Genomic DNA, 15,420 nt, shown 5'->3' with positions numbered 1-15,420 from the left:
GTGGCAGGCTAAATGATATGCAGGGACTTGCCATAAGGTTTGATTTTAGCCTCTCAAATAGTGCAAAAGAGTGTAGATATACTCTTTTCCCAATGTATAATCTGTTCATTGTGCAGGGTCATAACAGGTGTGCTATAAGGACCTCTACAGGTGTATTCCTTTTCTAGTAGCTAGTTATAACTGAGAATTCATGAACAAGCCATGTTATCCTGTGAGCTCAAATCCTGATCCTGATTTAAACTATCATTAGCTTTCCTAAAAGTCTCATAATCTTGAAAGGGAAAAGAAAGTGAGAAAAGATGATTAAAAAAGATGATGAAAAATAGATGGATAGAGGATGTGATGGAGGGAGGGGGGAGGGGTGCAGAGTTCAACGGCCTGTCTGGCCTTCCCCTCTCCAGCTCTTGTCCGCCCTCAGGACTTCTGGGAAATGTAGTCTCTCTGAAAGGCAGGTGAATTTATTTTTTTATTGTTACGGGCATGTCAGTGTAAATTTTGATCTTACACAATCATAAATCCGTTTCTGTGAGATGATCTGATCGTACGGTACGCCACTGTTTCTATTTACACACAAGAGAGTTGTGTTTTTTCTGATAAAACTCTATATCCCATGCTGCCTTGCGTTTCGTACGCAGGCTCGGTGTGCGCGGACGACGAGGTGAGACAGGGTGGAAAATGACTGGAGGGAGGCTGTTATCTGGAGGTGGAATTATACTTTATCATCATGGACTACTCTATGTTTTCATGATAAACGCATTTTTATTGTGTTTGAACGTGGACCTACCGACTCTGGGTGAACTTTGTTGAGATTCGAGGAACTGCAAGGCGTTTTTCTTAGCAGGGTCGTTTATTATTTGCGTCTGAACAGAGCCACAGCAAGCAACACCGATAACCGTTAGTTTTTTTTTTTCTACAACCAAAATGCCGCGGGACAACAAAACTCCTCTTATCCAGAAGATAGCTAGACAAGCCTATGACACGTTTAAAGGCATGAACGCCTCTGCCAACGGAGATAATAAAGGCTTTTCGGACAAACAGAGTGAACTCATCGCGTTAGTGACCGCGGTCAGGGCTGCCGACCTGAAAATTGCTCCCCGGAAAACGAAGCCGGGCTCCGGGGCGGCGGAGCTCCAGAGCCCCCCGGTCACCTACATGCACATCTGCGAGACGGACGCGTTCAGCATGGGGGTTTTCCTGCTGAGACCCGGCGCCTCCATCCCGCTGCACGACCACCCGGGCATGAACGGGATGCTGAAGGTCTTCTGCAACACACGTCTTTCAAACATAGACACGCTGTACATATGTTATGGCCTTCTGTAGCCCCTATACGATCCGTTCTCGTATGGATAGAACGTCACGCCAAACTTCATTCAAAAATGTGGCAGTTTAAAGTTCTTTTGCTGAAGGGCAAACGCACAAACATCTTAGAGCATAACCTAAGACTGTATGAATCATAAAGGTCTTCTGGTAAGTACGGCATACAAGTGATCCACCAAGCATCAGTTTATTTAGGTTTTATTATATAGTTTACAAGCTCAACTTTTACAATTGATTCACACTGCTCGCTACCGCCCTCCATGGTGTATTTTGGTGGAATAACAGGCGAACCGTTTATAAAAGTAGACATTTTATTGAAATAGATGCTATTTGGTGTGTTTGGAGTATGCCGAATTGAAGAGTGGTTCCTATGGATTTGTTAAAGGTCTTATGTCATGCTCTAGGAGGTGTGTACCTTTTCAAATGGAGTTTGTCGTGACGTTTTTTCCATACAAGAGACAAGGGATGAACAAAGCATTCTACGGACCTGTTCATGTAAACATGACGCACATGTACATCCTGTGTGTGTATGTGTTACATTTACATATCTGTTTTCTTCATATTCTCATATGTTGTATATATTGTATATGTGTATATATGTTTCCACTTGTTTCTCTCACTTTTCTACTTAGACACATATTTCATATATTTGGTATATTTACATGTCCTACTGCTGTTAATTTGAACACCATCTTAATACTGTAATCTATGCTCTATCTGACACTTGTATTTCATGTATCCTACCTAACATGTTCTAGTGTTGATTTGGTCCCTTATTGCAGTGGTTCTCAACGTGGGGTCCGGGGACCACCAGGGGTCCTTGAGGGGGTTCCAGGGGGTCCCCAGCAAGTTGATGAATTATTAAACTTCACCATTATTTCATTTAAAAGAAGTTAACACAATTAGAGAATGTAGAAGAATGACTATTTTGATCATAGTTGCACTGTTATCTCTCTACCTACAATACAGGTAGTCATGGAATTCTGAACAAAATCATATCTAACAATAAAAGTATTCTCAGTTTTGGGTCCGAGAGACAACATTTCATCAAATTGGGGTCCGTGGCTCTAATGTGGACTAAATTAGGGGACCTTGATATGAAAAACGTTGAGAATCACTGCCTGCATTACATTTTTCTTTGTCGTGTCCTACTGTTATCTGCAAACCATTTTCCCCCCCACGGGCTTCATAAAACCTTCGTCTTATCTTCCGTTCAGGTGCTGTACGGCAAGGTGAGCATCCGCTGTTTCGACAAGCTGGAGGACAACCTGAGCGTCACCGCCGCCTCGCCCCGCTTCGAGCCGCCCCTGGCCCCGTTCCAGACGGGCTCCCTGCGGCGCTCGGTGCTCCGCGCCGTCGGCGAGTACTCGGAGGACAGCGGGCCGTGCCTCCTCACCCCGCTGCGGGACAACCTCCACCAGATCGACGCGGTGGAAGGGCCGGCCGCTTTCCTGGACATCCTGGCGCCGCCGTACGACCCGGACGACGGGCGGGATTGTCACTATTACAAAATCCTGCAGATTGCAAAGGAGCGGGGAGTGGATGTCAAGGGCAACCAGGAGGGAGAGGGGGAGGAGAAGGGGAAAGACGAGGAGACGTGGCTGCTAGAAATCCCCCAGCCGGAGGACTTCTCGTGCGGCGGGGAACCCTACCCAGGCCCCGCAGTTTCTATCTGAATGAAACCTCTTGTGATAGGAAGTGGACTGCAGTATATAATCATAATGTAATGATAATAATGTGATACTCCATCGATCCCCCATAGGGAAATGCTCTTTTCTCTTGCCCCCCTTCCACAGGGAGGTCAAAGGTCAGGATCAGTACCTGGAACTGGTAGGGATTCAGTGCCTCGCACAAGGACGCTACAGCAGGGCAGATGCTTGCAGACACGGGGACTTGAACCCAGGTCATGTGGCTGAAGGACAGGCTCTGTAACACCCTAACGCCACACACAGCATAACGACCACTGAGTTGCCTTCTAAAAACCTTTAATAGCCTAGTTGTCATTGGGACAAGTGTGTCCTAGTATTGTACCTATTGCTCAAGGACCATTATGTTGCCGTGTAGACGTGTGATAATCATCAGCCAAACATGATTTGGAGTGTAACTACACAACCGCTAGGCTTGGCTAGCTGTTTACACCTCATTAGGTAAGGTTGAACATTTCACTCTGCCACAGAGGACTTCCAAGTACTGAGGTGTCTTGATGCCAAAGCCTGTAATGTAAGTCGTCTATCTGCCTTATTTGTGAATATTGAATGTATACTTCTAAAGAGTGCCACCGCCTTTCCTATTGTACACCCTTATGTCTTCTTCCAAAGTGCACACACTACATTATATTCTTTATTTTTTGTTTTTAATTTATTCCAAAGAACAGTTAGAAGTTAAGATTTTCGTTAAAGTCCGAGTTAAGGTTTCCTTAAAATAAAATCGGTTGCACAAAACACCCTTACGTCTTCTCCTTAAGGTTTCCTTAAAATGTTCACTTAAGTATTTAAGGTTTTTTCCTTATCTCAGTCTTATACTTAAGGAGTCCCTTAAAGTTAGTTAAGCCGTTGCACAAAAGACCTTAGCAACCAAAGTAAGGAAAAAAAACTTAAGGTACCTCTGACTCTATCTTAACCTCAACATGGCCGAGTTTATGGCGATAAATGAAGAAGTTGTGGTATATTTTTTGGACCTCTTGGATGAACCTCTTCACCAGACTTCTTGAATTCATTTCCGTTGCAATTTCCTCCCACATTCGTTGTTTTCTCTTTGCTGTTATTTGCGGATCAAATTTACTTTTTAGCATGTGCTTTCTTTTATTGTATTCCTCCAGAAGTATAATCTTTTCCTCCTCTGACCAATTTGGTGTTCTTGTCTTCTTTTCTTCTGCCATTTTTTTTACTATCTATAGGCCAACTCTGTGAGGCGATAACAGGTATCACAAGCGCAAGTGCAAGCAAACAAACGGTCTCCATGGCAACTGTAGAATTTTACCGCTGTAAAATCTCTTTCAATGCAGTAAATGCCTTAACGTTTTTCCTTAACTAAGGAAACCTTTTAAGGGATTCTGTGCAACACCCTTAACTAAGTCCCTCAGCTAAGGAGAAATTAAGCCTTAAGTGTCATACTTAAGGAGAAAACTTAAGGTGTTTTGTGCAACCGGCCCATGGTTCCTACACAGGTCTGGAAAGCCTCGAAAGTATGGTGGGGGGAAACTGTTGATTGTAAGGTGCACATTACTACACATTTTATGAGGTAGTATACTCACGATCATTTCACATATCGTTACTTCTGTTGTCGTAAAGAATAATCTTAGTCTATGCAGTGATGTGGCCTATATGATATTCATATTGCCCAGTCACAATCGGCGTGCATCATCTTGAAGACTGGCCAAAATCTCCCAACGTCAGTCGAGAATCTATACGGTCGAAGAAAAAGTTTTGAAAATCTGCAATGGAAAATGTGTAGGAACCCTGGAAAAAAAAAGGATTTGTATGGTATACAGTCACCACATGTTACTCTTGCTTAAAGCTGACTATATCACTCCTGTCCTGTGTGTGAGCTTACTTTAGCCTATATCTTGAGCCTGCTTGGGCCTACATAAGATCCCACACAGTACTACATCTATCCCAATTCTTTTATGATTCTATTATTCTTGTGTTGAATGTGATTGGAGCAATAAACTAGATGTAAGATCTTATTGCATGTCGTTTCTGTTAGGACTTAACTCCTCTATCACTCGTGAATTTACAAGTCAGGGGGGGGGAAATTGTCTTTGAAAGAAAGCCACGCTTGTTTAAAATTAGAGAAGCCTCCCCATGATTTTGCGCTGCTGGAAGAGGAAAACATGGGTTTCCTCAAAATCCATTTTTGTTTCTCTTGAACTTGCTCTCGCATGGCATCAGCATAAAGCTTCAGTTCCAGCGATATTTCATACGAGGAGAAACACAGGACACTTTGTTGATTCACAGAGACGCGATTCTATGTTTAAAAAATAGGAAAGGCAAATTACATACATAACGAGCAGTTTAAAAAATCCAGGCTAGCTCAGAGTGTCTATTCCCCATCTCTGGCAACAGCTAAATTGTTATGACTGCCTTCCTTGATTCCCAGAACCCATTAATTTAATGGCTGATGACGTCAAATTACTCGCTGTTCCTTGCTCCAACCCCGCTATGCTGCTTAGAGACGGAAACTTTTTATCTCTCAAAAGTTAACTTTGATCATGAGGCAACCCTGGCACTTTTTCCATCTATCAGATTGTGGTCACAAAATGGATGATGATGGGTTTGTGTGGCCCATTTTATTTAAGGTTTGGCATATATCCTCCATGGCAGGATATGGCCATAGAAACCATAGAGCGAGACACTGAGGCCCTGTTTGCTCCACACAGATGCCACTGCTGGGCTGCCAGTGCCCTCTGACCCCTCTGGTGTCCTGCATACATGTTCATGTATCTTAGAGGGGGTTGTAAAACAGCTAATTGAATTACACTGTAATATGGTGACTGAGCACTCGAAGCATTTTTGTAAACTTAAAATCACTCACTAACATGACTGATGAAAAAAAGCCTCTGCGTGGCACAACTGCATTTAATACAGTCAGTGTAGACAATATTAGGACCACCTGTTCTTTCCATAAAACAGACTGGCCAGGTGAAAGCTTGGATCACTTACTGATTTAAATCCACTTCACTCTTGAGGGGCGACATACAGTATATTAAGTAAGTTCCCACAAGCCTTGAAAATCCTTTAAAGTGTGTGAATTTGAGAAAACTAAAACAACGCCTTAAAAGTTAAAAAATGATTGAAATGAATGATTTGACCTTGATTTCTTGACTTTGAAAAAAAAAAAAAAAGTCCTCTATGATTTGACCATGTCTTCTCCGAAACATCGCAATTTTCCTTTGAATTTCACCAAATAAGAGATTGAAGAAGTGATTGAAAAGTCCTTGAATTTGATGTCCAAATGCATGTGGGAACTCTGGATTTAAAAATGAATTTTAAGTCTTGATACAATTGAAACTAGGATTGTGCAAAATGCGTAATTAAATCTAAGGAAGGTGGTATAAAAACCTTTTAGAATCAGTGTTAAAGGAATAGTTCACCCAAAAATGAAAATTCTGTCATCATCTACTCACCCTCATGCCAAATGAAACACAGGTGAAATTTGTTAGTCCATATAACACACAGGGAGGTTGCCAGCACAACTTGGTAGCAGCCTTCTCCAAAACAACTGAAGTCAATGGGGACCTGTTCTTTAGAGTTCCAAAACAAAAACAGCCAAACAATCACACTGTGAATAGAAAGACCTATACACCATTATTTGTTGCAAATCAATCAGCTGTAGTTAAGATTTGCACTAAATGATGGTGTAAATATACTGTAGGTCTTTTTGGAACTCTGAAGAACTGGTCCCCACTGACTTCAGTTGTTTTGGAGAAGGCTGCTATGGAGTTGTGCTGCAGCCTCCCTGTGTGTTATATGGACAAACTTCACCTGTGTTTCAACTGGCATGAGGGTGAGGAGATGATGACAGAATTTTCATTTTTGGGTGAACTATTCCTTTAAGCCAAACTTAACATTCCCTCCAAATGCATTTTGCAGACGACAAAGTTATGTCAATCCAATTATCTCTGAAATCCTATCTAGCTTCAGTCATTCTTTCCAATTATTTTTGGGGTGCTTTCTTAGACTGTAGTGAAGAGGGGAGGAGAAATGTTCCAGAATGTTCCAGATATGACTTTATCTAGCAAACTGAACCTCCAGGATGCCCCTCAAACCTCTTTAGAGAGGAGCAGAAGGTCCATCCTCCCCAAGTATTCTGCTATTTTTTCCCCAATACTTCTTACAAACTATTTTGTAATCCTAGTAACTATTCTACCACAACACCAGGACTGGATCTTGACATTTACTAGGGGTGGGACAATATACAGAAATTCAATATATCGCAATACAAAAATGTGGCAATACGTATCATTGGGGCAGAAAAATGAATCATGATGTTAGCTATATTTCAGAGTTGAGTTCAAAAATGTTGTTGGAAAAATACTATGATCAGCAGTTATTATTAGCAGACTTAGCAATTTTGGTCTTTAGTAGGGTTTATGTTCACGAAAAGGCCATTTACTCTTTGGGCTTGGTTGGAACTTTTGAATTTTGGGGGTTTGAGTCAGGTGAAGCTCAAATTTTCAGACTTTGGTCATATAGATTCTGTCTCTGACCGCCAAATCTTAACTATATTCTGTCTCACTCCAACCTCAAACCCTTTTCTCTACCCCTTTATCTGCATTTGAACAATTAATTTCCAAAATGATCTCTTTACCCTACTTCCATCATTAAATCCCTCTAAAACAGTGATTCTCAACCTTTTTCATATCAAGGACCGCTAATTTAGTCCATATTAGAGCCACCATTTGATGAGATTTTGTCTCTCGGACCCAAATCTGAGAATATTTTTATTGCTAGATATGATTTTGTCCTGAATTCCATGACTATCTGTATTGTAGGTGGAGAGATGACAGTGAAACTAAGATTAAAATAGCCATTCTTCTACATTCTCTAATTGTGTAAACTTCTTGTAAATGAAATAACAGTGAAGTTTAACAACTCATAAATTTGCTGGGGACCCCCCGGAACTCCCTCAAGGACCCCTGGTGGTCCCCGGACCCCACGTTGAGAACCACCGATGTAGAGGATCCGGTGGATAAAAGTGAGAAGTATTTAAATTGGCCTCTACCCTTTTAGCAAGTGCCATCGTTTTGTGCTTTATAGTTTTGTAGGTGTGACTCGTGCAAATGCTGGAACAAAACTCTTCATTTAACATCAGAGATTTTCGAAGCATGCTCTCCCTCTCCAGCTTGCCCTCTGCTTTAACTCCACTGACAAAATGGACATTGTTCAACCCAGTGAGCCTCGGCACCAGCTGTGGAATCGCTGAGGGGGCATCTGCACTGTGGCATTTTCTCCACTGCGGAATCGGAGGGCATCTGAGGGAGATGAAAAACTGTGGGACACTCATGCCCCCCCCCCCCCCCCCTCCCCCGAATAAGCCGTCAGAGGGTCACTGCACACCACACACAGACAGAAATCAATTGAAGATTCCGAAACTGAGTGGGAGAGCACAACACAGCAGGATGCTCAGAGGAAGGAGGCTTTTTTTTTTAATAAACAGAAAAAGCCCACAAGCTCTGAATCTAACTTTCTATGGAGAAAATGCCCACTGAGGATCAAGCACTCCATTAAAGCTCTAAAGTGTCACAAGGAAGGGATTTTTCAGGTTTTGTTTAAAGATTCCGAGTTCTTTTGGCCACAGACCTCCCATGGCTTCCTAATGAACATTCCCCATTTCCCTACCTCCACCCCCCTGCTTTATTGTTTTGTCCTGAGTGATTACATCCTTGAAGTATTAAAATGATCTCAGTTTTTGTAGTTTTACTGGAAGAGCAATTGTCCTAGTCTCTGGGAAAGCCAATCAAGCTCTGGTAAGTTTTAGTTAGAATTCATTCCATTAATGCATGCAAGTCATCTTAATCTTGATTGTGATTCTTAATTTTTTTGTAAGGTATGTCATATACAGCAGTGATTCTCAACCTTTTTCATATCAAGGACCCCGTAATTTAGTCCACATTAGAGCCACATTAGAGAACCCAAATTTGTGAATATTCTTAATGTTAGATATGATTTTGTCCACTATCTGTATTGTAGGTAGAGAGATAACAGAGAAACTATGATCAAAACAGTAATTCTTCTACATTCTCCAACTGTGTTAACTTCTTGTAAATGAAATAATGCTGAAGTTTAACCATTCATCAATTTGACTGGGGAGCCCCTGGAACCCCCTCAAGGACCCCTGGTGGTCCACGGACCCCACGTTGAGAACCACTGATATACAGTATCTATAAAAAGTATTCACCCTCTTCATATTTTGATGTTTTACAACATGGGACCATGATGAATTTAACCAGGCTTTTTACCAATGATACTGATAAACAGAAAAAATACTCAAATTCTAAAGGGAAAATGGATTTCTGCAAATTGAGCTAAATTATAAATACAAACCAGAAAAATAATTATGTGAATATTCAGCCCATTTACTGACACCCCTACCTCAGCTCTAGCACAATCAATTGTTTTTATAAGTCATTGTTGTATTTGGTTCCTTATAGGTTCACACTGCCCAATTACAAGCGAACCATGGCTTGTAAACTAAAAGTCACATGGACTCACAGTAGCTTGCCTATTGGACAGAGATTTGATAAACTGTCATCCTGCCAGGTTAGAGGTTTTGGTGGTGAGGGGGGTGAAAACTAATCTGATTGCAGTCCCTGTAACTTTAGTTTTGCATGATGGACTTGTCTGCACTCTTTGCTGCAACTGACATTCTCTGGTGTTCATACAAGTTAAGAACATATGAAGAAACAGCTGAATAATGACCATCAGTCCAGACTTTGGACTTCTGCTATGTTAGGCTTTCCACACATGAGGAACAGATGTCAGTATCTGTCTCCTTATGTCCATAATACCTTGCGTTTTGGGGTGTAGTTGGTTGGATTACGTTCTCACGTCTAACAAACCGCACCACAGTTCTCTTGTTAGAGGACTGAGACTCGTAATTTTCAGGAGTCTTGGTTCAGTTATTTTGTGCCATCCAAGTTCCAATGGCTAACCCTAACCCTAACCCTAACCCTCTCACCTGGTCAAACAAACTGTACTAAAGAAGGAAACGCTTCAGAGTTCAAATAAACTGCTCCAAACATGCTTTGTGTGAACCCTAACTCTGCCCAAAACAGGTCCTCCTCAATAATTGAGTCTCCAGGCAAAGAGCACTGGCAAGGGGAGGCCACAAATAGGTCTATGGCAAAACTGAGGGAGTTCCAGTCCTTTACAGCTGAGATGGGAGAAACTTTGCATGCTACGACTGCTCAGGCACTCAGTCTCTGCTTTCCTTTAGTGGGCAAGAACAAACCTATTGAAAAACACTTATGAAATCTCAGTTTGCCAGAAAAGCGGGTGGGAAACTCTTGAGACCAAATGTTTATACGGTCTGATGGGATGAATATCAAGCTTGTTGGCCTTAAAGCTATAATGTGCAACGGTTCGCCTTGAGACAGGAAGTGAGTTGTTTGTCCCACCCTCCTCCCCTTCAGTTCAGGTTTCTACACCCCAAAACTTGTCACTCATCTTGGTGAGCTGCCTTGAAATAGCATCTAGTATGAGGCTGAGGTAACCGGCATTGCCAGGACGGAAGCAGATGGATGCAGATGATATACGCCCCTAAATGTCCCAACATCATTGAAAAGACACTTTCAGGCAAACAGGGATTTAGGCATGAACACACAGGGTCACAGACAAAAAAGTTGCATATTGCAGCTTTAACACTAAAAGCTAGGTTGCACCGTGAGCGCCCTATCATGAAACATTGCATTGGCAACATTATGCTATGGAGATCCTTCTGTGCAACAAACTGCAAAGAAAACCTGGAAGAAAACTTGTTGTAATCTGCAAGAGAACTTCAACTTCAGAGAGGATTCCTCTTCCAGCAGGACAATGACCCCAAACGCAGCCAAATCCAAACAGAAATGGCTTCAGAACAAAAAGGTCAATGTCCTGGAGGGGCCGAGCCAGAGCCCAGACCTCGGCTGCAATAGAGAATTTGTGGCAGGACGTGAAAATTGCTGTTAATTTCTGGTTCCCATCCAATTTAATAGATCTTTGGCAATTTTGCCAAGAACACTGAGTGAAAATCATTATCCAGATGTGCAATGCTGATAAAGACTTCTCCAAATAAACTCAGAGCTGTAACTGCTGCCAATGGTGCCTCTATTAAGTACTGACTCAATACTTCAGAAATCAATTATGTTCTGTTTTAAATCTATAATTTAGATCAACTTGTTTGCAAAAAAGCCAAAATAAATCTATTGTCATCCTGCATTGTAAAACAATATGAAAAAGCTCAAGGGTGTGAATGCTCTTTATAGCTACTGTATGTCAGTATGTTTAAAGGTGCTACACGTACATTTTAAACATCAGCATTGTCAAATTAATTGTGATACCTTGGTGTAAGTACCATAAACCAGTGATTCTCAACCTTCTTCATATCAAGGACCCCGTAATTTAGTCGACATCGGGGCCACGGCCCCCCATTTGATTTTGTCTCTTGGACCCAAATCTGTTTTTAATGTTAGATATGATTTTGTCCAGAATTCCATGACTATCTGTATTGTAGGTAGAGAGATAACAGTGAAACTATGATCAAAACAGTCATTCTTCTACATTCTCCAATTGTGTTAACTTCTTGTAAATGAAATAATGCTTAAGTTTAACCATTCATCAATTTGACTGGGGACCCCCTGGAACCCCCTCAAGGACTGGTGGTCCACGGACCCCACATTGAGAACCACTGCCATAAACAAATTAAACCATAATGAACACGATTGGTCCCCTATATCTCAGCCCAGTGGTAGGCTAGTGTTTCTCCAGATTTTGACCACCTCTTCCTATTTTGTGCCATAAAGCAATTTGTGCTATAAAGCAATCCAGCCTGGTGGCAAACAATGTCAAATGCAGCGTAGAGGCCGGTAGAGGCTGCCAGTCTTCTCAGCGATTGTCTGTTTATGGTAATTGTGCTAATCAAAATGAATGTGGTAATGATTTATTGATGTTAAAATGTTACACATAGCACCTTTAAAGAAATGGATAGTGTAAGGCAGAAAACATAATGGCATATGAAATATTAAGTTGGGTCAGGCAGTTAAAGAGACCATCCTGTAACTTGAAGATCACAGGTTTGATCCCAGCCAATTTTCAGCTGAATTCATAAATTCTGAAGCGTCTGGATTCACATAAAATATTTCCAGGACACTGAAGATATTCATGTCTGCATTTCCACAAACGCACTGCTTGGGAATTCTGACACTGACTGTGTATCACACCACTGAAGGCACTGCGGTTTTTCTCACCCCCTTCAACCAGGTCAGTGGCTGTGCCTCCAATTAAATACAATTACAGTCAATTTGCAGTGTAAAGTGTATCAGCCCAGTACATCAGTATGGGGCATACTTGTGGTGCTGCTGGAACAAGAAAAGCCATTGTGTCGTCCGCCGCAAGTAGAGATGTCAGAGTTGATCTGTGTGTCTTTTATCCCATTGTCTACTGCTCTGAATGTATGAATCCATCAAAGATTTTTTAGAAATTGCTCCTGTTCTGCCATCCAGCAGGTAAAAGTTCTCATTCAATAAGACAATAAGACATAGCAAGAGCAGCAGTGGACGTTAACTATCGTACAACATAAAACAACGGCATGGATTGTCAATGAAGGGGGGTGAGGGTGACGAATAATGGAGTCCTTTGTTAAGTTCTCGACTTTCTACAGTATTGGTCATTTGTTCTTGTGGTCAAGTTGGTATCATTAGAGGAACGATGTTAGAGATAACTGTACTTGCCTTTGCCACAGTGCTTTGGGGACGGTAAATGACGGTAAATGTGTCAAGGGACGGTCTCTGGGGGATGTCCAAGACCAAGAGAATGCTAGACCTAGACCTAGAATTGAAAAGACCTAGAATTGCTTGCCTGAGTTCTGTGGCGAGCCTAACTTTACTTGATTTGGGTTGGAAAAAAAGTGTAAGAACTTCTGCTTTTACCTAACCCTAACCCTAACTCTCTGATCTAACACAGAAAAGCCTATTTTTGGTGTGAATGTAGCCAGAAAAAAGCTGGAATGCTGCTCAGCTTCTACTGTCAAGGTTGGTATTGTTGCATTGCAGTGCTGCATTGTCTACACGTCCTGAAACAAATACAACTCAGAAAATGTCAAAGCTGGGTGCTTTGTTGATAAAGTATCTTCTTCTGCACAGAGAAAAGTAACACAAGGCACTTCAAAATCTGTTGGAACGCTTTTGTTCAGTTGATTTATTATAATAGACGCGTCAAAGCTTGACGTCGTTCATGCCCAGGATAGACTGTCAAATCACAGAAAGAGAGGTGAGCTGACTGGAACACAGTGGATAACGTGTAATTGTGTCCCTCTATATTACCACAAATTAACAAGTACATCTCCTGTTAAATGTAGATTTAGATTTAGATTTACACTAATATAATCACCTTGGGGGCGTTCCAGTGGATCAGTGGTGTAAGACAGTGGTTCTCAACGTGGGGCCCGGGGACCACCAGGGGTCCTTGAGGGGGTTCCAGGGGGTCCCCAGCAAACTGATGAATTGTTAAACTTCACCATTATTCCATTTACAAGAAGTTAACACAATTAGAGAAGGTAGAAGAATGACTGTTCTGATCATAGTTTCTCTGTTATCTCTCTACCTACAATATAGATAGTCAATTCTGGACAAAATCATATCTAACAATACAAATATTCCGTGTCCGTGGCTCTAATGTGGACTAAACTAGGGGTCCTTGATATGAAAAAGGTTGAGAATCACTGGTCTAAGATGCGTACCATGTAACCGTCCTGGATTGGAATCCGACCCAGGTCTTTTGTCGCATGTCGTCCGCCTCTTTCTCTCCCAGCCTTTCCTGTGTCTCTGTACTTTGTACTGTATAATAAAGGTGAAAATGCCCCAAAAAAATTATCTTAAAAGAAAAAAATCACCTTAGCGAACCAGGTTCTGGCCATAAAACCTAAGTCAGCAAGTTAATGGGCAGAGGTAAAACATGAGTTATGGAAAACCCAAGTATTACAATATCAAACAACAAATAAAATAGGCTATATGTATAAAAAAAAAATCAGGGTATGGAAGCTGAAAGGGAGTAGTCTTATATAAACTTTTTGACAGGTAGGAGGTAAAGAAGGGTTCAAAACCATCGCTTGTTACCTATATACAAAAAAACAAGGGTTATTCAAGAGTTCATTAATATGTTAAAATTTTAATCTGATGTTAGAATTGAAAATGATTCATTGTGATGAATTCTTAAAGGGTTCTCTACAGCAGTGATTCTCAACCTTTTTCATATCAAGGACCCCCTCATTTAGTCCACATTAGAGCCACGGACCCCTATTTGATCTCGGACCCAAATCTGAAAATATTTTTATTGTCAGATATGATTTTGTCCAGAATTCCTTGACTATGTGTATTGTAGGTAGAGAGATAACAGTGAAACTATGATCAAAACAGTCATTCTTCTACATTCTCTAATTGTGTTAACGTCTTGTAAATAAAATAATGCTGAAGTTTAACAATTCATCAGTTTTCTGGGGACCCTCTGGAACGTCCTCAAGGACCCCTGTTGGTCCCCGGACCCCACATTGAGAACCACTGCCCTACAGCACCATGGCACAAGCCTAAAGAACTATTTTCTGGTACTATATAGAACCTTTTTTTGTTAAGTTGTTAAGACTATACACACTTTAGGGAAATGGAAACAGCTGACCATACTCCTGAAAAGTGATCGGGCGTCCTTCAGAATAAAAGACTGACAAGCCTGAGTCGGCGATTGATTAGGCAGAGGTAAAGCATAAGTGATCAAAAAATGAAAACACAATGAAATATCAAGTCTGCTATCAAAAAATGTGTATGCAAAGAGAGCGCTATGCTTGCATGAGGCACCCTAGGGTGCTCTTTTACTGACAATTGACTTCAATACAGTATATACTAGAGACCTTTATTTTATGAGCTTCCATCATAAAACACAATGGACTCGTTTTAGCTTCTTCTTAAAACTCCTCTTATAAGCCAATTGAATAAAAGGCATGTTGAATGAAATTTAACGTTTTCATTTTTTATTCCGATATCCTCCCAAGTACTATATTCCTCAAAGATAACACTTTTTTCATTGCCTTCTCTTCTAAAATATTAACATTTTCTTAGAAAGAAATAGAGCTGAGTCTTTCACATCTTCATAGGTCAGGTCAGAGGTTGGCTCATTCCGCAGATGCATCCAAAGAACTTGAACAGTCCAATAAACTATCGTGCTCCAACTTTACAAGCTGGGGATTTATTCAATTTTATTTAAAACAAAAAATATTTGCATGTTAGACCACAGATCCCGAGGAGATCTGAAGTTTAATGTTCCATTTCCGATATCACGCTTTGGTGTTTGTCTAACCTTATGTGATAAATAAAAAAAAAAAGTGAGTGGGTGAAAACTCTGAGTCAGAAATGGGTGA

At 41.2% G+C, this 15,420-nt stretch overlaps 1 protein-coding gene across 1 annotated transcript; it reads left to right on the top strand.

The window, feature by feature from the left end:
* The first annotated feature begins 678 nt into the window (after positions 1-678).
* Positions 679-4,972, top strand: adoa (2-aminoethanethiol (cysteamine) dioxygenase a). Its single transcript, XM_071547225.1, has 2 exons — positions 679-1,257; positions 2,535-4,972. The coding sequence occupies exons 1-2, from the start codon at positions 922-924 to the stop codon at positions 2,991-2,993; spliced, it is 795 nt and encodes a 264-aa protein (XP_071403326.1). The 5' UTR covers positions 679-921; the 3' UTR covers positions 2,994-4,972.
* The last annotated feature ends 10,448 nt before the right edge of the window (positions 4,973-15,420 follow it).

The sequence above is a fragment of the Centroberyx affinis genome, unplaced genomic scaffold (assembly GCF_046629955.1).
Source record: "Centroberyx affinis isolate AG114_WGS23_722 - 3 ecotype Tasmania unplaced genomic scaffold, CSIRO-AGI_Caff_v1 ptg005730l_1, whole genome shotgun sequence".
Classification (NCBI taxonomy): domain Eukaryota; kingdom Metazoa; phylum Chordata; class Actinopteri; order Beryciformes; family Berycidae; genus Centroberyx; species Centroberyx affinis.
This window is presented reverse-complemented; position numbering and strand designations above follow the sequence as displayed.

Excerpts from the sequence above, each read along its gene's own strand:
- adoa (XM_071547225.1), top strand. The coding sequence starts at position 922 with ATGCCGCGGGACAACAAAACTCCTCTTATCCAGAAGATAGCTAGACAA. Across the intron at positions 1,258-2,534 it reads GCATGAACGGGATGCTGAAG|GTGCTGTACGGCAAGGTGAG; the intron begins GTCTTCTGCAAC and ends TCTTCCGTTCAG.